At 27.0% G+C, this 23,455-nt stretch overlaps 1 protein-coding gene across 1 annotated transcript; it reads right to left on the bottom strand.

Moving 5' to 3' along the window:
- Positions 1-620: 620 nt before the first annotated feature.
- LOC134835698 (MOXD1 homolog 2) lies at positions 621-20,982 on the bottom strand. The gene is made up of 8 exons (XM_063850625.1): positions 20,537-20,982; positions 6,679-6,834; positions 3,513-3,794; positions 3,146-3,334; positions 2,715-3,080; positions 2,357-2,655; positions 1,233-1,401; positions 621-1,164 (listed from the first exon to the last, which is right to left on the bottom strand). Exons 1-8 carry the CDS (start codon positions 20,951-20,953, stop codon positions 787-789), a joined length of 2,256 nt encoding a protein of 751 aa, XP_063706695.1. The 5' UTR covers positions 20,954-20,982; the 3' UTR covers positions 621-786.
- Positions 20,983-23,455: the final 2,473 nt, after the last annotated feature.

Genomic DNA, 23,455 nt, shown 5'->3' with positions numbered 1-23,455 from the left:
CTAAAAGGTTTTTTTCTCTTCGATTTTTTAAAGTTTATTATTATTTATTATTATTATTTTTGGTAAAATAATAATATTAAATAATAATAAATGTTTTAAAAAATCGACTGGCCTGTTATTGATTTTTTAAAAAATATTTTTTAGGGACTTTGAGTATTTTTTTTAATTATTTACTCTTTTTTATGTGTTTTATGCTAATATACAACTGTTAGAGTTAATAACAATTCGTTTTTAAAATATTTATTATTTTTTTGATGAGAACACAGTTCATTGATGAAAAGCTCCTTTTATCTACCACAACATTATTTATTTCTTGGTATATCATTTTTGATTATTTCTACTTTTTTTTATGTGATTATTTTTTGTATTTTTTTTTTTAAATATTACTTGCATGATTGATATTTTTATGTTTTACGAAACCGCTCTACTCTTGCTTATTTATTGGAAATTGTTCTTTTCTTATAGAGTTTTTTCAAGTCTTTTTTTCTATTAATGCTATGTTTTATCCTTTTGCTATTCGCTACAAGTCTACATATATTTTTATTTTATTCATTATCATCTAAATGTCAATTCTTTTTCTTCTAAAACTTTCTCGTGTATATAATAATAATAATAATATAATATTTTTTGACTAGGATTCTGTTTTTATATTAATTTTATGACTATTTACATTTATTTCATTAATTCCTAATAACACTGTATTGTTTTTTTTTAATCCATCTCTCAATGATAATAAAGATAATAATAATAACTGGTGGTTTTTGGGACGACATTGACGCCAATGGCTCAGCACAAAATTCGTCGCCTCGTAACAATGTAATAATAGAAAATGCTAACAATCATTGCTAAGACTAAGTTGCTATTATTAAAAGTTAATCTAACACAGTTATTTGTTAATGTGGCATCAAAACTACGCGATGTTTTGCTTCGTGCAGCGATCTGGATGATATCATTACCTTCATCCTCCGCCGCTAATATATCAGACTCTTCATTCATAAAACTCGTGGCATCCAGATTACTTTCTGGCTCTGTCACGTATCTATTGCGATTATTATACATACTGTGGATTTTATTATTGCTGCCATAGTACTTAAAACTACATGTTGGCGGGAGTCGCCATGTTTTCGAGATGTTTGGACTAAAACTTTCGAGTTCACGGGTGCCCTGAAAATTAAAGAAAAAATAAAATTTAAAATTTTTTGTCATTAAAAAAAATTAAATGTATAACTTACCGGTAACTCTGCGCCCTTGGCATTCATACACATGGGCTTAAATGATCCCATTCGCGTGACACGTTGGAACATTTCGAAATTCGTGTCCCAATCGTAAGTTGTAAGTCGCGTTTCTAACGACATGCCAGCTAGCTTTTGCGGGAGAGCGATTTGGACGGGATTTGATCCGCTAAAAAAAATTTAAAAAAAATATTAAAATTAATTTCTTCAAATTTATTAAAGAAAAAAAAATATATTTTCATTTTTTTGTCAAAGATTTTTTCTCTAATTTTTTATTTATTTATTTTTTAAATAAAAAAAAAAAGTATTTCAAAAAAAAATATATTAAAAAAATAAATAAATAAATAAAAATGGGGAAAAAATTAAATAAATATAAAATTTGAACATTTTTGACATTTTCCGTTTAAAATTTTTTAAAATAATGATTTTTTAGTTTTTTATCATTATGAATACTGAAAAAAAAATAATTAATTTTTGTTTTCAAATAAAAATTTTTTCGACTTTGTTAACACAAGGCCCTATTTTTTTTATTTAAATTTTAAGTTGAAAATTAAAAAATTTTTTTATAATAATTAATTTTTTTTTAAAGTTTTCAATTAATTATTATATGTTTTTTTGAAAATTATTATTTATTAATTATAAAATTATAATTATTTTTTTATATATAATTAATTATAATTTTTTCTAAAAACTAAAAAAATGAAAGAAAATTTTTTGACCGCCTTGGGTTAAGAGGTTTTTTAAATTTTTTAAATAATTTTAAAAATTTTTTAAATAATTTTGAAAAAAAATTTTTTGTGCATTTTTCGATTCCACAAATGGGACCTAAATGAAGCAAAATAAGTAAAAAAGGGAAAGGCGTTGTAAACCGAATAACAAACCCCTCATTGACTAAATATAAAGGATCTATAATAAGAGGTATCATTTGTATGGGAGGTCCATTTTATAATTTAAAATTAATTAATTATATAAAATTAAATTATTTAATTATAATTAATTGATTATTTTTTTTTTTAAATTAATTAAAAAAAAATTCCCCCAAAAATTAAATGAAAATTCAAATGGGACAAAAAAAAATGAAAATATAAAATTCATTCGCCACAAAGAAAAAAATTTCTACTTACACAGCCAACTCCTCAATCCCCAAGGAATGCAAAACTGTCGGTAGACTTGGAAGTGAATGACATGTCGACAATTCCTTCTGTCTCGGATAGTACATGGTAAACACGAGGCACGTTTCCTCGCGTGTCGACACTCCTCCGAGCGTCAATGTCGAACGTCGTGTCGTATCATAAATGCACTCCGCGATCAACCGATCGCCGGGATAGGATTTTATGGGATTCTCCAACAAACGGAATTCTTGATAACGTGAGTCTGTGTTTGCATCCGACGCAATCGGAAGAAGTTCTTCACGCCCACGAATCTAAAAAAAAAATTAAAAGGTAAGTTTCAAAAAAAAATTTTTTAATAAAAAAAACTTACATGTCTCAATTTCACTTGTTTCCCGATCAAATGTGTGCGCATCATGGTAGCAAAAATATTGATGCCTTGCTTCGGAAACGCTCGTTTTGTGCATTCTTCAACACAGTGACCCTCCGACACAACTGAATCCTGTCCTGGCGGGATAATATGTCGCCAATTGGGTTGCATGCCAATGGAGAGCACACCAGCATCGTGTTGTCGCAATTTGGGCGTGTAATAAATGCGAAGCCCTGAATTGTCAACCATACCGTCGTTATGCAACGCACTAAAATCGCTCATTAGATTTGCGTATTGTGTCACCATCAGGTAGAATCGAGCATGATTCGAGTCTAATGGATAACCGGCAGCTTCAGGAAATGCAAAACCCTATAAATTAAATTTTCGTTATTATTTATTTATTTTGCGAATTGAATAGGCAGTTGGGTACTTACGTCGGAGCCGCGCACCCATGTTGCAACGATGTTATTGCATCCAAATGGCCTAGCCACACTCGGTTGCGGACACATTTTCCCATATTCACGAGACATTATTTCCATTTCCGGCGAGGAACCATGACACTCGTAAAGAAGAATGTGGTTCAGATACATTTTACTGGAAGGGGAATCAAAAACTGGCTCGTACTGTGTGTGTGAGATGTGAGAGGAAAAAGAGGAAAAACAAACATGTTAGGTATATAAAATAATAATTTAACGTCGTTCTTGTCAACTACAGTTTAGCAACAATAATAAACAACAACAACAACTATGTAAGAGAAAAATACTGTGAAGAGTGGAAAATACGACATAACACAAAACATACCCGAACAATATGATTTTTCTTTGAAAATTGTGACAGCTTGAACATTTTACACCAATGTACTGTCTCATCCAGATACGGCAACTGAGCGTCTTCGTTCTTCAAATCCATGAACTCGAGATGCTTTTGGTTCCGAATTGTCGACGAGTTGATAGATCGTTGCGTAAGAAATACGGGAATCACATGTTTGAAGGCCTCCGAAGGTGAGGGAAGGCTCCCCGGTGTGATGGAGCCTCGCTGCGGCTTAAGATTATGATACATGAACAGGATTTTCATGGTGTTGTTCTGAAAATACAAAAAAAAAATTAAAAACAGTGAAAAACATGGAAGAGCAATTAAAATAATTACAACTACTGTACAAACAACTTTTTTTGAAGCTTTTTTGAAGGACATCGGATTTGAGCGCATTTCAAAAGGAATAAAAGAGAGATTTTTTTTTGAAACGATCAAACGAAAAAACATTGTCAAAGGCGCCATTGACTTTATGTCTCTATTCTCTTCTATTCCAACAATCTACATTATTTTACATTCTGCTCGAGTTGAGTTTGAGTGTAAAAGTAGAACAATCGTATCTTTTTTGAATCAGTGTAAACCCGATAAAAACTTTTTTTTTATAAATAATTTCACGCACATTCATGCTTTAAACACAACAGGGTCTTTTAGTCGTCACTCTCTGCTGCTACTGCTGCCAACGACGACGACGACGTCCATTAAGCTTGAACAGAGGAACACGCTTTCAGATAAATTTCAAGCAACTTTCCTCCCCATTGTTTCGTGTTATTTGTTTATTTATTGTATTGTTTTGTGGCCTAAAGTTTTTGTTTCCTCTGTTTTGCTTCGTCTCTGTTTTGTTTTTCCAACCACTGTGTGAATTAAAGTACAAAAATGGCACGGTCGATGCAGCAAGAAAGCATTGGCAAAAAATAATCCCTCATTTTTGGTTACAATTAATTACAAACAAATTTTAATTAAATTAAACGAGTGCAAAATAGACGCCAATAAAGTAATTTTCAGTCGTCACTCGTTATTTTTTTCTCCCTTTTGATCTGTCGGTACAATGACTTTTTTCATTCGCAATTTGCAAAAACATCAAAAAACTGCAATTCCACTTTGGGAACGCGTTTGTCTGTGTGTTTCAGTACAAAAAATAATTTGTAATGAATAAAAGTTGAACAAAGTACATGCAAAAGCGACAAAACATGCATACACAAGGGTACAAGTGTTTCATCTCGTTTTTTTTTGTGTCAATGTTCGTCAACGCTCTCGACTTTAAAAGCTTATTTGTTACATAATTTTTTTCATCCTCATCTTACTATTTGCCTCGTCACATCAAAAGAAGGAAGAAAAATTTCGAGAACAGGTACTTGTTCGTAATTACAACTTTTTTTTTGCTTCTGCTGCGACTGCAGTATTTCACGAAAGTGTTAAGGAATGCATAATGAAAACAGTGCATAATTGAAAAATCCCCTATTTATGGGCCATGCAGCAGCAGCATCAAGGGCCCCTCCGTCACACACAAAGCGCCGAGGAGAAAAAGATCAAAGAACGTTAAAACAATACATCACACAGAATTAGTAAAATACTTCATATATATTCATAGAGGTGCCACTTAAATGTGCTATTCATAAGGTATTTACGCATTTGATAATAATCTTTTGTAAGGTATGTCGTCAGATCTGATTCAGACACAAAGCAAGTGTCCTCTTTAAAATCACTGACGTGAATTTGCGCTACTTGGCTGCTGTGCTGCTGTGTGTGTGTGAGAAAATATTTGATATGCATACACAGCTTTACATGGAGGCGATGGATGGAAGATGGATGACTTTTCACAAAAAAAAAAGCGATGCACAGCTTGTTCCGAACAAAGATATCCTCTCTCGCTCTGTGACAACGACGACGTTGTTGATGATGATGATTCAAGAGATAAAAGCAAAATGTAATTTGAGCCAGTTTTTTTATCATCGTCCTCAACAAGCAAAGGCAATATCTTCTTTGTTTGCTTGTGTGCGTTTTCCATCATTTTTTCATATTTTTCAGTAATAACTCTCTTTTTGCTTTGTATTCATGGGTGACTTCATTCAAATTCCATTTTATTTTGTGTTTTTGCTTGTCCGTCAGGGATATTAAAAATATTATTCGAAAAAAGAAATTAAATAAATATTTTTAAATCAATGAAAATTTATAAATAAAAAATAATAATAATTTTAAAAAATTTAGATAAAATCCTTAATAATTTAAAATTAAGTTTTATGATATATTTTGGGAGTTTTAACTAAATTTTAACCAAAAAAATTTTTTTTACTATTTTTTAAATGTATTAATTAGAGGAAAAAATCTTTAGAAAATTTAATGATTTGTTATATCAAAAAAAAAATTTTAACTTTCTATTCAAGTTCTTAAAAATATTGAAAATCGCAAGAATTTCACATTTCTTTATTTCAAAAAATTATCAAAATTATTTTTAATTTTTTAAGCAAAATTTATCAAAAAATTGTACAAAATTAAGATAATATTTTTTTTATTTATATTTATCATTATTAAATTTATTTTTCATTAATTTCGTATTTAAGAATTTTTTTTTTTAATTTAAAAGATTTTTTAATGTGAAATTTATTAAAAATTGAAAAAAATTTTTTTTCAACGTTTCCAATTTTATTTATATTATTTTTTTAGTCAAATTTATATTTGAAACTAAAAATCAAAATAAAAAAAATATTTTATAAATTTTTGTCATTTTTTATAATTTATCATTTTATTAAATTATTTTTTTTTTTAAATTTTTTAATGAAAAAATTTTTTTAAAAAAAATTTTTTAATGTGAAATTTTTTTTTAAAATTTTTCAGAAAAATTTTCAACCATATTAGAAGATTGAATTTAAAATAATTTTTAAAAAAATTAAAAAAAAATATTAAATTAAATTAAATTCATTAATAATTTAATTAAAATAATTTTAAAAATACAAAATATTTGAAGAAAAAAAAATTATTATTATTTTTTTTTAATTATAAATAATAATTTTTATCATTATACAAGAACATTTTGTTTTTCACATATCAAAAGTTTGTGTAAATAAATTTTAATTTTTTGTAATTTTTAATCCCTGTCCTCCATAAAAGAGCTCAAAAGTATTTTTTTGCGGAAAAATAATTATTATTATCAAAAACTTACCGTTATTGGAATGTCATGACTCGAGTCACATGTGTCGAGTTTCCTCTTGAAGCGGAAAACGGTGTGAGTGGTATTGCCATAACCAGCCAGCAGGATGTAGTCTTGCGACGGGTCAACGACAGGCTCGCCATCACCATGCTTCTTAATATGACGATCCTAGAATGAAATAAAACGAAAAAAAAGAGTTGATGATTAATTACTGCTTCGTAATGGATTTTAATTACTAATTCTTAAGAAGACGAAGGCGAAGAAGAAAAAAAAATGATTCACGACTTTTGCACTCCTCTCATATTTACTTGAAGAATGTGTAAAATAAATGAAGCAAGAAAAAAAAGGGAGAAGAACAAATCATTATTATTAATAATTTTTTAGAGTCATGTAAGTTTGTGAGCATTTAAGGTACATGATGATGTTTGATGGTTATGAAAGGTAATCAAAGCGCGACTTTTTTTTGTAATTTTAACTTGTTCGTTAATTTCAAGAAAAAAGTATTTTTGAAAGAATTTTATGTGACGCCCATTTTTGTAAACTCGCGTTGTATTATTAAAAATTTAGTAAGCCTCAAAAGTTCGATACTTTTAAAACAAAAAGGCCTTGTCATACAAATATATGAGCAAAGCCAGACATCATCATGAGACGAGCGACGGGTGAAGAGAGAACAAAAAAATGAAGTAAATCCGCCCATGAATGTATCAACATTTTTTTTTTCGTTCCTTTTTTATTATTATTAACAAAATCATAAAAATAATACAAAAGAATAGTCGATTAATTTATGAATGTTGTGTTGCTCTGTGTGTTGTGTTGCTGGCATGGCATGGAATATATTATTCTACGTTGTTAACATAACTACAAAAGAATCACCAGAGAACACGAGATAATTGAAAAAATTTAAAAGGCTACCTAGTTCAAATGAAATGCATTTTTTTTCGTATTATTTGCAGTTGTTGTTGCTCGGTTTGCCGCGTTGTGTATTTTTGTTTGGAATCTCATGATAATTACATATTATCACAAAGTGTAAGCGAGGTATGGGCTGCGATGCGAAAGCGAACACAGCGAAAAATGCAGCTAAATTTGAGTTGGTCGGTAGTAAATTAAACAAAAAAACACACCGATTCGATCAAAATAATCAGCAGTGTATTCCACAGAGTCGCGCAAGAAAGTGCGGGAATTGTAAGTTTTTCATTTTTTTTATTCCTTGATGATTTGTAAAAAATTAAAACATTTTTTTTAAAATTAAAAAAAAAAAATAAATTAAAATTTAAAAAATATTTTTGAAATAAATTTATTAAAAAAAATATTTTTTTAAAATTTTAAAAAATTTTGGAAAATTAAAACATTTTCCAAAATTAAAAAAAAAATAAATAAAAATTTTGGAAAATTAATTTTTTTTTTCAAAATTAAAAAAAAAATAAATAAAAATTTTGAAAAAAATTTTAACAATTCCTTTATTAAAGGAATTATTTTTTTTAAATAAAAAAATGCGTTTAAATTTAGAAATTGATTTAAAAAAAAAATAAAAATTATTTAAAAAATATTTTATTTTTAAATGAAAAAAAAAATTGTTCAATTTAAAAATTAAATTCTAAAAATTTAACAATTAAATTAAATAAATTTTAAAAATTAAATTTATTGATCAATATTTTTTTTAAAATATTCTTCTACATTTTTTATTATTTTTTTTTTAAATTATTTTAACATTTTTTATTTATTTTTTTTTTTATTTTTGAAAATGTTTTTTTAAATTAAATATCAAACAAAAATCAGAAGAATAAAAAAAAATATTTTTTATTTACATTTCCCGCATCCCAAGCAGAGACACAAAGTCAAACAAAAGATAAGGTTTACTTTTAAAAAAGAATGTCAGATAATTTTTAAAGAATTTTGATTATACTAGAAGAATTTTAGTTATTGGAATTTTATATATCTTATATTTTATGTGTGAGTGATTGTAAGAAAGCTCGAAGGACGTGCGAATTGCAAAAAGTTTCACACGGTCTGCAATATTAATGGGGGGAGTTGCCAGACAACTTAAAGCCAAAAAACAAGGGCGTTTCATGAAAATCTGACTGATGAAAAAAAGCAATCAAATGAAATCCAAACTGCTTAGAGATTCACAAAACGCCACGAGAACCAAATTGACATAAATTTGGTTGATTGTCATTTTTTGTGTGCTTTTTTTCTGCTTTTTCTGCCATTCCCTACGTGACTGATGTCAAACATTATTAAGCATGAGTGACTTCGAGCGCGACAAAAATCAACGAAACCTCATTTTTTGTTCGTAACCGGATACATTTCCAATGCTGGCGATGGCCTAGCGACGATAATACACATAAAATAATGATAGAAGACGAAGACGACGCGAGGAGGGAACAATGGTGCTTATATGCGCGGAGGCATCAGTGTCTTAACCGATAATAATAATAAAAAGACATATTCTATGAAAAGCGAAGAAAACGAAGAAGACGAAGTGAGAATCACAAGGCGAAAGGTACGGAGATAACATGATTTTCATCTCGGTTCGCCGTTCGTCGTACAGCAATGAGTTTCAATGACTCAACGAATTAAAATTACTTTAACTTTCAATTACCTGCCAGGGCACTGAGCAGCTGAACGACGACGACGACATGTATGACTTTTGTTGAAGGCACAGAGAAAAAAGCAAAGAAAGACTTTTCGAGAATAAAATGTGTACAAAAGTCAAAGCCGATCATACACACATCAATGAGCAGCAAGGCAGAAAAAATGAGAAAGAAAGGAAGGAAAAAAATAACGAAAATATTTGTTCTTAAAGGAATTAATTAAAAACAAACGTACACACATTTTATATTCTTTATTTTATTATTTTTCTTTATCTTTTAGCGTTTCGACGAGCGATGCCTTCTCCCAGGTCTCTATCGCAAACCATGTGAAGAGATGTAATGAACCAACGAGTAAGTGAGTGTGTCGTTAAGAGAAAAAATAATTATAAAAAATAAACAAAAAGTTGAAAGGTAAGAGGAACGGAGAAGAGGAACAGAACACTTAGTGCGATAATGAACTTATGTACATTTCATGTCTTTTTGCTTACATTAATGTTCGTCATCTGTGTGTTGTGTCATGTCGTGTGGAAGCAGCGCGCATTAATTGAAGTCGTCGTCGTCGTTGTAGCTGTTGACGACGCATTGCACGGTGTACAAAAATTTTAAAAAATTATCAAAAACTCAAAAATTTTAAATTTATGTCAATTGTTCTGAATCAAGCAAAAATTTTATTTATTTTTAAAAAACAGCTTTGGTGCTATAATATTTAATTTTTTAATAGACTCTGAGTTATTTAATTTTAATTTTTCTATTGAGTCTGATAAGAAAAAAAGTTGATTTTTTTTAATTTCATCTTTTATATTTTTTTATTAAATTTTTAAGAAAGTTTTTAAGTAGTAGGAGATTTTTAATTTTTAATAAAAAAAAAACCATTTTATAAAAATTTCATTTTAATTTAAAAAAATATCAAAATTATTGTTTCTTACATTTTTCAATTTTTTTATGAAAAAATATTCGAAATTCGATTGAAAAATGAAAATTTTTAATTGAATTCTTTAATCTATTAATTAAAATAAATAAATGAAATTTAAATTAAATAAAAATAATTAATTAATATTTAATTTGATTAATTTTTACAATTAATTCTTTACAAAATAATAAATAAAAAAAATATTTTTTAAATAATTTTTTTTAAGATTTTACATATTTTTGATCATAAATTTATAAAATTAATTATTTTAAAAATGATATTAAATTAAATAAAATTTATTTATTTTATTTATTATTTTTAACTTTAATTTTTAAATTTTTATTGTTTTTATTATAATTATTGATTTTCTTACATTTTTTATATTTTAATAAAAAAAATTGAATTTTTTGAAGAAATATTAATTAATTAAATTTATAATCATCAAAAAATTAATAAGTTTTCAGAATTTGTGAACAAAAATATACAAAATCTCAAAAAAATTATTTTTAAAAATATTTTTTTAATTATTATTTTTTAAAGAATTCAATTTAAAAATTAATTTAATTAAATATTCATGCATTATTTTTATAAAATTTAAATTTTTATTAATTTATTTAAATTAATAGAAAAAAGAATTCAATTTAAAATTTTCATTTTTCAATAATTTGAAAATTTATGAAATTTAAAATATTTTCAATAAATAGAAATTTATTTAATGTTTATTATTATTTTTTATTTTTTTTGTAGAAATTCTCAAAAGAAAAATATTTTACGTACAAAATTCGGGCCTACTGTGCACCGTTGTCCTATGCATGAGAAGAAGACGAAGTGCAAATAACTCCTCTAACAGTACTTACAAATATTAATAATAAAAATAAATGGCAATCGAATGATGCATTTTACAAAGAGATTAAAAACTGGTTATTTTCAGGTTCATTTAAGTCGTTTTTATTATTTTTTTTTGCTTGCCTGCCTTTCACATGTACACATCGGAGACAGCAAAACGATACATGCCAAAGAGCCTAAGAATGTTCAATTTGAAGATTGCATTTAAAATTATAATTGATTACATTACCTATAAAGCGCTATGTATGTCGACGTCGTCTTCTTACTCTCTCTTACTCTCTTCTGCTGTGTTCGAAAACACAACTATCTACTTTGTTTATGGAATATTGCAAATAACAAAAATGTGAAACTCCTCATATGTTTATAAATAATATAAAATGATGATGAGACTCTGTTCTGTACTCTCTCTCTAAGTATGTTAAGATTATATTTTCTTGTTTTTGTTGTGTACTGTGTACGGTTCAGAAAGAAGAAAGACGAAGAAAATCGCATGATTTATTGAAAGTAGGTAAATTATGGGTTTGTGCTGCTCACTAGCGAGCCATCCATTGCCATCATCTTCATTTTTCTTATTCAATTGCTTCAACTGCGTTATGCTTGAAACCCGTTAGAAACTTAATTTGAAGAGAAATTCTTGAATCTCGATAATTGCAGAAAATTTTATTATTTTTTTTTCTTCGAAGATGACATTTTTAATCCTATTTTAATGTCTGAAAGCAATTTTATTAAATTTTTCTTTGCTAATTCAAACAACTTTTCGATTAAATAAATTTCGCTTCAAAATCGGTAAATTAGATAAGAAAAGTGTCATTCTACCTTGCGGCCTCGGAACACAATTTACGAGCGGTTACAACTATCTTCATTCTTCTTCAAACCAACCCTGTTCAAATATTTATGTAACATGGCAAAAATAATGTCATTGGTTTTGTTCCTCACGACCACAGAACACAAAAAAAAACCGAAGTATCCGAGCAAAAATAATGATAATAATAAAAATGGAAAGGAAAAAAGGACGAATTGATAACGCAAAAATCATGGGCACGAGGGAGGACAACGAAGATTGGCACAAGAAAAATTGGATTGATGTCTGCATGTTTAATTATAGGTGTTTTGACAAAACAAAACAAAGACGAGCTCCATACGTTCTATTAAAGATTGGCGTTGCGTGACTAGAAGTTCTCTGTTGTGATACTTTTTTTTTTCTTTTTCTACAAAGAATAATGAAAATTTCCCATCTTTTTTTTTTCGCCGACACAAAAAATTATTGCATGGTTTTGTCTATCGTCGTCGTATGTCTAAGTGGAAAAATCTAATTAAACATGTGAAGAAAACGGAAAAGATGTTAGGGAAAAAAGCAGTTCGGTAATGACTACACATGTTCAAACGCTTACTTTTTCCCAAAAATTAATTAAATAGAAAATATAACGAACGCATTCACGACGAACGGAGAGGTGAACGTAGAGCAGGCACAAAGATGAGATAATGAGAATTTTTGGCTATGTTAGCTATGAATTGTTATTTTTTTTTCGCTCTCGCTCTATCTCGTATCACCTCTTCATCCTCGAGGAACGCAGAAAAAACGACTTAATGAGTATGTTACGGCAATATATCTTATTTTTTAGGCAGAGGCAATATCAAACTTTTGTAATGCTTTTTTTGAGGCTTTATTACACGAGTTGCGAGAAATGAACACACACTCACGTCATTTGATTTAACCCAATTCATTATACTTTTTTTCCCTATCATACCATAAAAAGGAAGGTAAGTAGATTTTTTCTCGCTCCCAAATCGGATATTTGTATTTTTCAGCGAAATTTTTTTTTTTGTACCGTAGTTGGTTGGGAAAATGTGGTTTTATGCGGGAATTGACGTCTGTTTGGTAAGAATCAAATTTTTAATTTAATTTTATTTTGAAACTTTTATTTTTGTTTAAATAATTTTTTTCTATTTAAAATTTTTTAATTAAATTTAATTTTTAATTTTTTTTTGGTTTTAAAATATAATTTTAATCAATAATTTTAAATAATTAATTAAAATGTGCAATTATTTATTAATTAATTAATTATTTTAATTTTGGTCAATAATTTAAAATGTGCAATAGGTTATAAATTTTAAATGTGCATTGGGCGAAAATTTAATTCAAAGGCAGAGAGAATCGAAAGTAACAAATTTCAATTTGAAATAATTTTTTTGTTTTTTTTAACCTAACATGTCGATAGGGTCAAAAAATTTTAAAATTTGCATTGGGGCAAAAATTTCAAATAAATTCATAAATTTCACAAAAGTTTTGACCAAATGCAAATTTTATATTCTTGACATTAAATTCATTTTGAGCTAATAAGCCAAAAATTTATTATTTTTTTATTTAATTAATTTAAGTTTTTATTTTTAAACCCAATGCACATTTTATATTTAACGTTTATGTAAATTTTAAATCTTTAACCCGATGCATATTTTAAATTTTTTCTTAATGCAAATTGTTAAAATTAAAACTTGAATATTGAACCCAATACACATTTTGAGTTTTTGACCCAATACAAATTTTTAATTTTTAGCCCAATGCACATTTTAAATTTCACCTAAATGCATATTTTATACTATCGACCCAATGTATATTCTGGATTTTTCCTTAATTTAAAATTTTTAACATTTGCCCTAATGCACATTTGTGAAATTCTGACCCAATGAAAATTATAAATTTTCGACCCAATGCACATTTCAAATTTAAAAATTCACAAAAAATGTATTTTAACAAAAATTGAAGTTAAAATTCGAAATTTGTGTTAATTTCATCCAACAAAAAGGACTTTTATAAAAATTTCTTGTTACAACAAAACCTTCATCTGTCTATATTTTACTTCATTTAGCGATCGCTCATCCCATTCTATCTCTTTCTGGCAATGGTAGTCACTCACTTCAGTCAAGTCAGTCGCTTTTCATATGTTAATCAAAAAGGCTCGAAAGCTTTTCAAGTGGATTTTGCGTACGTGTGCAGAAAATAGTTGTCCTTTATACCTACGATCGGATTACATGTAAGCCTTTCACGACGCCATACATCGCTGCTATCTCGTTCGGCAGAAGCAACGCAAGGCATACATATTCAAACAATAAAATGTTACCTGCCTCTATTCCGCTTACACGGAGACTGGCATTTAGACAGAGTGATATACCTTTTCTTTTGTATTATTAAATTTTGCTTCATCAGTATTGATTATTTTAAGTCATACTAAATTTAATTTTTTATTTATAGAATTTTGTACATGTTTCATGGAAGAAAAGTTTTCGTTTTGCTTGGAGTGTGAGTGGTATGCATGATTTAGTCGTAAAGCTGTCTGTCTTAGTAGCTGCCTATTTTCTGTGAACTCCTTTTATTTTTTAAACGGAGGAAGCAAAACGATTTCGTGGCATATTTCTTCTATTTTCGCCGTTGATTCGTCATTGACTGTTGTTGCCGGGACAAGAGACAACAAAAACGGTAGAAAAAACAAAAATGACAAGAATGTAAGGGAGCATATCTGTCTGTCAACTGTCAATTAACAAAACATTAATACACTACTCTTTTTCCATATTAGCGTCGTTAGAGGAGAGGAAGAAAAAGTAAGAAAATAATAAAACATAAAAAAATGCTTTGGGACTCTGATTTGAATTAATATTTGTGCTGTGTCACACTGACACTGCTACTAAACAAATTCAATTGTTCGAAAAATCATTTTTTTTCGGGGGGCTATTAATTAGGTGAATTTTTTCGTCATTCTCTTCTCGTCGCCTTTTTTTTTGTTTATCGCATTTGCCGCCGGCAACGACAAGGCCTTTCTTGTCCAAATTGAATTTTATGTCTTATCACGGTCTTTTTGACTTTTTGTGAGTGACTTCCTTTCGGTGACACGGAAACAATTTAAAAGAAAGTGACATCGTAAATAACGAATGAGGGCGAACAAATAGTTTGTGTCGTACTACTACTAATAATAAATACCATAACAATAAAAGCGAACGAGATAAGGGCCATAATTGGTCAAGGTTGTTTTTTCGTTCCCTTCGAGGCATTTTAAAATTAAAACCTGCGGTTGACGCCTCACTTGTCACTTGTACTCGACGAAGAAAATTTCTCAAATTCCTGTTTAACATAAAATTTCTGCTCTTCAAAAGAATTTAATTTTGTCACATTTACAAGTTTTCAACAACACAAGTTTTTCCCCCTTCATTCCCATGTTAATCTGTCTCTTAACATTACTTAAAATCGAGGCAGGCGTCAAAAATTCTTCCTCATGCTTTTACTTTAATTGATTCCGCTTTTTCAATCAATGTCAAGAAAATACGCGCGCGACACGGGAAAATATGCGGTAAAGTAATTACATTTTATTTCATTTCAACGTTTTTCCCCGGGAGTGAATGAATGAGACGCCGCAGATAAGCATCGAGCGCGCGCGAAACTTATGCAAAAGAATGTTCCGCATTTTTTGTTGATAAAATTCTTTCATTTTGACTTAATTGTCAACCCGAAATGTGCACGCCAAAATAAATAAATGGCAACTATAACTGCGGAAAGAAAATGGAAAACCAATTTATGACATGAGTATTATGTAAATTTATGGTTAATCGTAAAGTGAATTATTATGTTGTATTATAATATTACGACTTTGGTAAATAAGTACTTATATATTTTTTTATAACTTATTTTTCACGAATCATAAAAAGAAAACGAGGGAAAGCCTTGTTGCGTGCCGTGATTGGCGAGGCAATTAAGTGAGCGTCTTTTTAATAATTTTTTTTGATGAAAAATTTTTTTTAGTAATTAATTGAGTAGAACAAAAATTATTTAAATTTAACTTGAGCTTAAAAAATTTTCCAAATTTAATTATTTAAAAAAAACTAAAAATTATGACTTTAAAAAAAATAAAAAAATTGGAAAAAAATAATTTTTTACATGAAAATTAATAAATGAATATTAAAATATTTTTTTAATTTAAAAATTGGAAAATTTTTAAAATTTACAAAATTTAAATTTCATTAAATTTTAAGTTTTCAAAAAAAATAATTTTTATTATTTATAATTAATTAAAAAAAGATAAATTTTGCTATAAAATAAATAATTTTTTTTATCAATGACAATAAAAAATATATTTGACCTGATTTTTTCTACAGAAATGATTGAAAATTATATGATCAAGTTTAATTATTTTGTGAATTTTCAAAAGATTATTTTTTAATTTTCAAAAAAAAAAAAATATTAAAAATTATTTAAAAAATTATTCTTTTTAAGTTAAAAAATTTTTATTAACCCTATTTTAATTTTTTTTTTATTTTTTAAAATTAAAAATTTTTTGTTTTGAAAAATAAAAAAAATAATTTATTAAATTAAAAATTAATTTTAAATATTTTTTTTAATTAATATTTAAAAAATTAAATATTTTTTTAATTAAAATAAATTTTTGTAACGAATTTTGTGGAAAAAATATTTTTTTAGAAAATTAATTAATTTATTATTTTTATTTATTTTAATTCATTAATTAATTTTTTTTATTATTAATTAATTAATTAAATAAATTAAGCTTCAAATTTATAAAAATTTAAAAAAAATATTTTTTTTTAATTTAAATAAAATTTAATCAACTAAAATTTTTTTTCAGCCCTGCATTTAAAAACTCGCAATCATCAAGTAGCTCCTAATTTAATTCAAAATTACCGCGTTTTGTCATGCAAAAGCACACAATTAAATTAAAAAAAGTGTTTTGATTGAACAGACGGACAAATGTCGCGATTTTCTGTCACCCTAACTCATGCGTCGCCTGCCACACGTGATGCAAATTTGGTTTCGCTTCAAGAACGAATAAAAGTAAAAATAGAGAGAGATTGAGAGGTGTTGCTTTACTTACAACATATTACTTGCAATCACGTGTGTGTGCCTGCGAATGTATGTTCAAAATCATAGTAATTTGGTTAAGTTATTAAAAATAATACAAGAGAGCGAGTGCTTTGATTGCGTGCGCGATTTTTACACCATTCATTGTTATGAAGCATATATTTTTACTTTTATTACATAAAAACGCGTTCTTTTTGGCTTTTCATCCTTTTTTATACCTCCGTTTATATTTTTCTCTAGCAATTTTTTTTTTCGCGTTTAATTCTGAAGAAAGTGCCAAGAAGGAGAAAATACGAAACAAAAGAAAGTAAATTTGTATGCGACATTTTAATTTAGCTTAGCGTGGCATGGCGTGAGGTATATGTCAATAGAGAAGTACTTCCTTCGTCGTCGTCATCAAAAATATGAGACTTTTCAAAATATGTACATTTATAATAATAATAATAAAAGTTGAGCGCGAGTGCGACATACGACACGACACGACAATGTTAACACAATTAGAATATAAATAAAATATGAAATTTATGCGAAATTTATTTATATAAATGTCGTCTTTAATTCTCTGACACGTGAAATAATTCCTTTGCCAAACAAAATTATCTCTCTCTTGTTTCTTTTTTGCGAACAACTCTCATCCTTGTTATTCAGGCGAACACTGTGAGAGATGTCGGAGATGTCACGCATTGCCGTAATTTTCTACATTAAATCGCTAATGCGGCTAAATTTGTTTAAATGTCCATTCCTCCTCTTCTTTTCGTCGTCGACGTCGTCCTTAAATAGTGGGTAAAATTCTTTTTCACGTGAAAAAGTCTCCCTCTTGTGCATAAATTTCCACCATTTCCTGATTGTGTGTTGTTCGTTCGGTGACCGAAAGCACTGACTTTGAAGTGGCTGGACTCACACGCACTCACACAATTAATTCGTTAACGAAGAAGAGGAGGAACATTATTTAAATAAGGCGATGTTGTAGTAATTACAGCTAAGCAAACATAATTTTTAACACCATTTTTGTCGGAGTTCCCAAAATAAAGAATGTTTGAAGCTCGCCGGCAAAAAAGACAAGCATTGAACTAATATTCCAGATAATAAAAAGTGTTAATAAACTTTGTATTTGAACACGTTTTTTATACCTTTTTATAAATATTTTGAGGCGAAGTAATAATCAAGTGAACAAAAAAAAAGAGTTGGAACTCCATAAAAAAATATCTCGAAAATTGTTGGAATGGAATTAATATTTAATTAACGTTTACTTTCGGTATCGAGTTCTTTTTCTATATTTGCTTAGAGATAATTTATTTACAAACAAGAATATTTCTGACTATTTATTTTTCTATACAGGCACAGTCACACAAGGATCGAGATACGGAACAAAGTTAGACAGATACAACACTAAAATATTTATCTGTAAGCAGGGATGGAATGAGGCGAAAATCGGATTATGGATTTAGGTGAGTACAAAGTTAAATTTTAATTAATAAAAGTTTTATAGAGATTTTTATTTCATAGATTTTTTAAATTATTTTAATTTTATTTAATAAAAAAAAAATTAAAAAATAAAATATTTTATTTAAAATAATTATTTTTTAATTATTTTAAGTTAAATTAAAATAAATTAAATTATTAAATAATAAATTAAATTAAATTAATTAATTAAATAAATTAATTAATAAATTAAATTATTTAAATAAATTAAGTTAAATTAAAATTAAAATGAAAAACAAAAATAATCATAAAACATTTTTTTAAAAATAATTATTTTTTTTAATTTAAATAAAATTATTTTAAATAAAATTATGAATTAAAATAATTTTTTTAAATTAATAAATAATTATATTTATAAAAAAATCAAATTAAAATTACTTTTTTATAATTTTTTTCAATAATAAATTTTTTTATTAATTATTTTTATTTTTTTTCTTTAATTAAAAAATTAAATAAATTTTTTAAATAAAAAAAATTAAATAAATTATTTTAATTTAAATATTTTCAGAAATTTTAATTTTTTAATAGAATGAAAAAAAAATTAATAAAAATTTTTAAATAATTTTAATTTAATATTATTCAATTTTAATTCAAATAAAAAAAATATAATTTTTTATTAATTTTAAATTTTTGTAAAATAAATATTTATTTAATTTCAAAAAATAAAAAAATAGTAAATAAATTAATTAAAATATTATTTAATTTAAAAAAAAATTAAATTAATTTTTTTATTAGTTTTATTTTTAAATTTAAATAAAAATGAAACAAAAAGTATAAAATTAAATTAAATTTCAGTTCATTCAATTTAAAATGTATTTTCAGATATTAAAGAATTTACTTTCGCCCCGGTAATCTGCATCCCACACACCTGCGTTACTACGTGCCTTTTCGTACAACATTATCGCATCATATCGGGTCGTTGTCGTTTTTCGTCATGTGCGATAGAGAGATAGATATTTATATTAAATAACGATTAAGTTGTTAACTAAAGGCAAGGGCGATTACACTGGTTCTCGCACATCGTACTTTCTGTGCATGCACTCGACGTTAAAACGATGTAAATTTTGAAGGAAAAACTTTTTTTGGTTGGTTTCTACGACCATTGTCGTATAATTCATGCCATAATTGGAAAGAAGAAAGTTTAATCCCATCAAGTGACTTATTATAAAATGTATCCATTAAACATCTCTCTCTCGCTCGCATGCCACACAAAATGAGGCATCCAGAAAAAAAAGAACGACGGCAAATTAAAATATTTTTCATAGAAAATTTTTCAACTTTTCTTCTTATAATCTTTTAATGGCATTTTTTTTTTCGTCATTCATCAAAAGTTTTAATGGAGACATTTCTTTCTTATTAAATTAAATCAAGTTATGCTTACTTGTGTGTCACTGTACCCCCTTTGAATGAAAACCGTAGGCAGTAGCGATATTTTTCTTAACCAAATATAAACATCAATATAAATTACGAGAATTATTGATTCAGTTATAACGAGCGGCATGGTTGGCAAAGTATAACGTCAAAGGAACCAAGATATAAAGTTTAACACTAATTATGATCATTAGACTAGCCAACCGGAAAATATGTAAAAATATACCCTTTCATATAGACAAGCCGCGCATTGAAAGAGATACCAGAGGCAATTTTTTTTTATTTTTTAATATTTTTAGAACAGAGTGTGAGTTAACGCTCTAAACTCCGTTTTTCGGAATGCTAAAGGAAAACCTTTACGTGAGGGATTTCATTTTAATATTTTATGTGCATATTAGACGAGGTATTAAATTTATATTTTCACACACATTTAGTGTGAATGATTGTGCAGAGAACAAAACGGAACAGGAACAACAAAAAAAAAAAGCAACGGCATTCGAACTACGACGACGACGACGAGGGATGATGATGATATTAAAAATGATTAAGATGTAAAAGATTCAAACCAGAAATTAAACGTATTAAAAAGGGTGTTACTAAACCGAATTTGCTCGATCTCTCTCATTCCCCGTGCAACATTTTCCCTTTACGAGTTTGAAGTTAAGGAAGTGTGTAAAATGATAACAATTAAAAAGTTTTTAGACCTATATTTATTTACAGTTTAATTTTATGACACGCCTCACGTTCCCTTTTTAAAAATCCATTTTGTGTCATCGAGAGATGCCAAAAAAAAGGTTTTTGTTTACATACCTGGAAATATGGTTGTCCTCCGTCAATCCATCCGATCACCATGTCAGCGGCATAAATGGTGCCGTCAGGCGAAAACCCGAAGCCCACATAACCTGTCGCCCGCACTTGTATCTCAAACGTGATTTCTTGGTCAACGATGCTCCAGTAAACGCGATAATTCTCATCCAAGTCGATGGAATGGCTCCAATCCACTAAACTACTACTGCCACTATTGAGACATGAAACCATGCTGATTTGATAACACGATAATAGTAATGAAATTAATAATGATATCACAACTTTTCCATTATATTTATATTTAAAATTTATTGCTCCTCGTGTTCTTTCATTTGTTGTTGCTAATGTGCTTGTGGTTGCTAATGACATTCTTAGCCTACAACTATTACTATTATTACTATTTGATTTTGTAACTGCCATGATTATTTGGCGTTTTTGTTGTGTTTCGTCGTCGTTGATATATATTTAAATGTTGCGAGATTTTACAATTTGATTAACTTTTTATTATTATTTTAATGTGCTTTTCACATATTTTCTTTGTTGCTTTTATTATTACTTCACTTCTCGTTGGGTTTTTGCTGTGTGCTCGAAGATTTCCAACGTTGCGTTGACTGGATATTTCTCTGAAACAAAACAATAAAATTCATTGATTAAACATTTGCTTTATTATTATTAAAATATTGTTGGGGATTTTGATGAAGTACTGACACTGCCTTTACCCATCGAACCATTCAGCAGGCAGCATGATGAATGTTCCAAATAGAATTCACTTAGGCCGAAGCAATTATGAAAAATGTTTTTAATTTATTTTTATCGATTTTTTTAAAAATATTTTTAGAAGAGATATTTGAATCGAATTTTTTAATTGTAGAAAATTTTAATATTTTTTATCAAAATTAATTTTTTTTAATTATTTTTTTTTTATTAAAATAAGTTTAAAAATCAATTTTTTTTAAGTTTTCAATTTTATTTATTTTTAATTTTAATTTAAATTAATTTTGGTAATTTTTTTTCTCCAAATTATTTAATTAAAAATTTTTTAATTTTTTTTCTTATCTAAATTTTTTGGTAAAGATTTAACTAAAAAATTTTAAAGTCAATATTTTTATGTTTTAAAATTTGTTTAAATTTTTTTTTCTTCAAAATTGATTAAAAAAAATATTTTTGATTTATTCTAATTCTATTATTTTAATCGTTTTTCTCAAATTTAATTATTTTTAACGTTTGAGAAAAATATTTTAAAATTTTATTTTTATTTATTTTTTGATTTTATTTTTATTTTATTTTATTTATTATTTTTTTTTATTCAATTATTTTTTATAGAAAAATAATATTTAAAAAAAATAATAAAAAAATTAATTAAATAAATTAAAATAATAAAGAAAAATATTTTTTCTTATTTTCAGAGTTGATGTGAACAAATATACAAAATATTTTTTTAAAAATAGAATGATCAAATAAAAATATAAAAATATATGATCAAATAAAGGAGTAAAAATTCTATCAAATATTTCAAGTAAGTAAACTTCAAAATTTTTTATAATTTTTTATTATTTTAATTAATTCAAACCAAGCAAAATTAAAAAAAATAACATTTTTTACGAAATTTTTTGAAAATTTTACAATTTTTTTTTTCTTAATGCTCAAATAAGGTCCAAATATGAAAACATTTTTGACTTTCGCATCCGCCTTTCTTCGCTTTACAATTCCAGAATCATTCAATATTCAGTAAATGTTTACACAAGAGTTGTGAAATTCATAAAACAACAACAAAGACACACACACATAAGAGAAAGAGATTTTTTGGCTCAAGTACCCATCATCCGCTTCGATGATGGTATTAATTCTATTCATAGTTGCTTTGAGAGACAACAACAGCACAGTAAGAAATAATAATAATAATAACGAAACAAAAGCAGAGTGAATACTGTTCAAATACTTGTGTGCAATGATTGATTTAGAAGGAATTTTACAAGTAAAGTACTCACTTATACTTATTTTGGATCGACCGATGACTAGTTAAAAAGTTCTCCTTTTGCGGTTTATTCAAAAACGAAATTGATTGAAAACTTTTCGAATGTTTTCCTGGAATATTGGCTTTGATTTTGAATTTTTTTTTTTATTTTTTTAAAGAATTTCCGGCATGACGATTACTCAAGTTCCATAAATTTCGATTAATTAAATTGATTGGATGACTAATTTTATTAATTAAGTTAAAATGTAAATTTTTCCACATTTTAATGGCACGACATTCTTTCTCACACCGTCGTGTAAATGAACATGGCTCGAACATGTCAAAATATTAATTTTTTTTTATGTTTTTAAATTTTTACGTGCTGGAATGGGATTTTTACGTAAAATGTGTCAAATTTATTTTTTTCAAGAACTTTTTTTTTAATGGTTAAATAAGTTAACCTTTCAAATCCTAAAATATACAAAAGTGTATCTCTTATTTTTAGGGAGCGATGGAAAAGAAATTCCTCTTAATCTAGTGGATTTAAAAACGTTTTCATTAAATTTTCTCAAGTTTTTCTAACACTAATTCTTGACAAAAACCATGAGACGAGAGGGGACCGTCTTTCGTCTGTTAAATGCACACAAAATCTCCTCTAATGCTCGATTGAAAGCATATTTAACCTTTTTTAATAATCCCTTTCGAAAATCCCTTTTACTCATACTCTCATTAAAAACTATACCAATTTTGGTGGTTTTTAAACGTTCATCGCCCCCCTTTATCTGCCGTCTTTTTGTGCGCTTTATTATTATTTTTATTAAACATTTCGAGATGAAAAATAAAATCGAAAATACTCTTAACATCATTTAAATATCACCAGAAATTTCATAAAATAAAACTTTTTTTTTCTCTCTGTGAACACACGAGTTATGCCATATATAAATATTTTTGAAGTATACATCCAATTT

This window comes from Culicoides brevitarsis, chromosome 1, assembly GCF_036172545.1.
Source record: "Culicoides brevitarsis isolate CSIRO-B50_1 chromosome 1, AGI_CSIRO_Cbre_v1, whole genome shotgun sequence".
Lineage (NCBI taxonomy): Eukaryota > Metazoa > Arthropoda > Insecta > Diptera > Ceratopogonidae > Culicoides > Culicoides brevitarsis.
The sequence above is the reverse complement of the archived record's forward strand: the minus strand, read 5'-3'. Positions and strand labels throughout refer to the sequence as shown.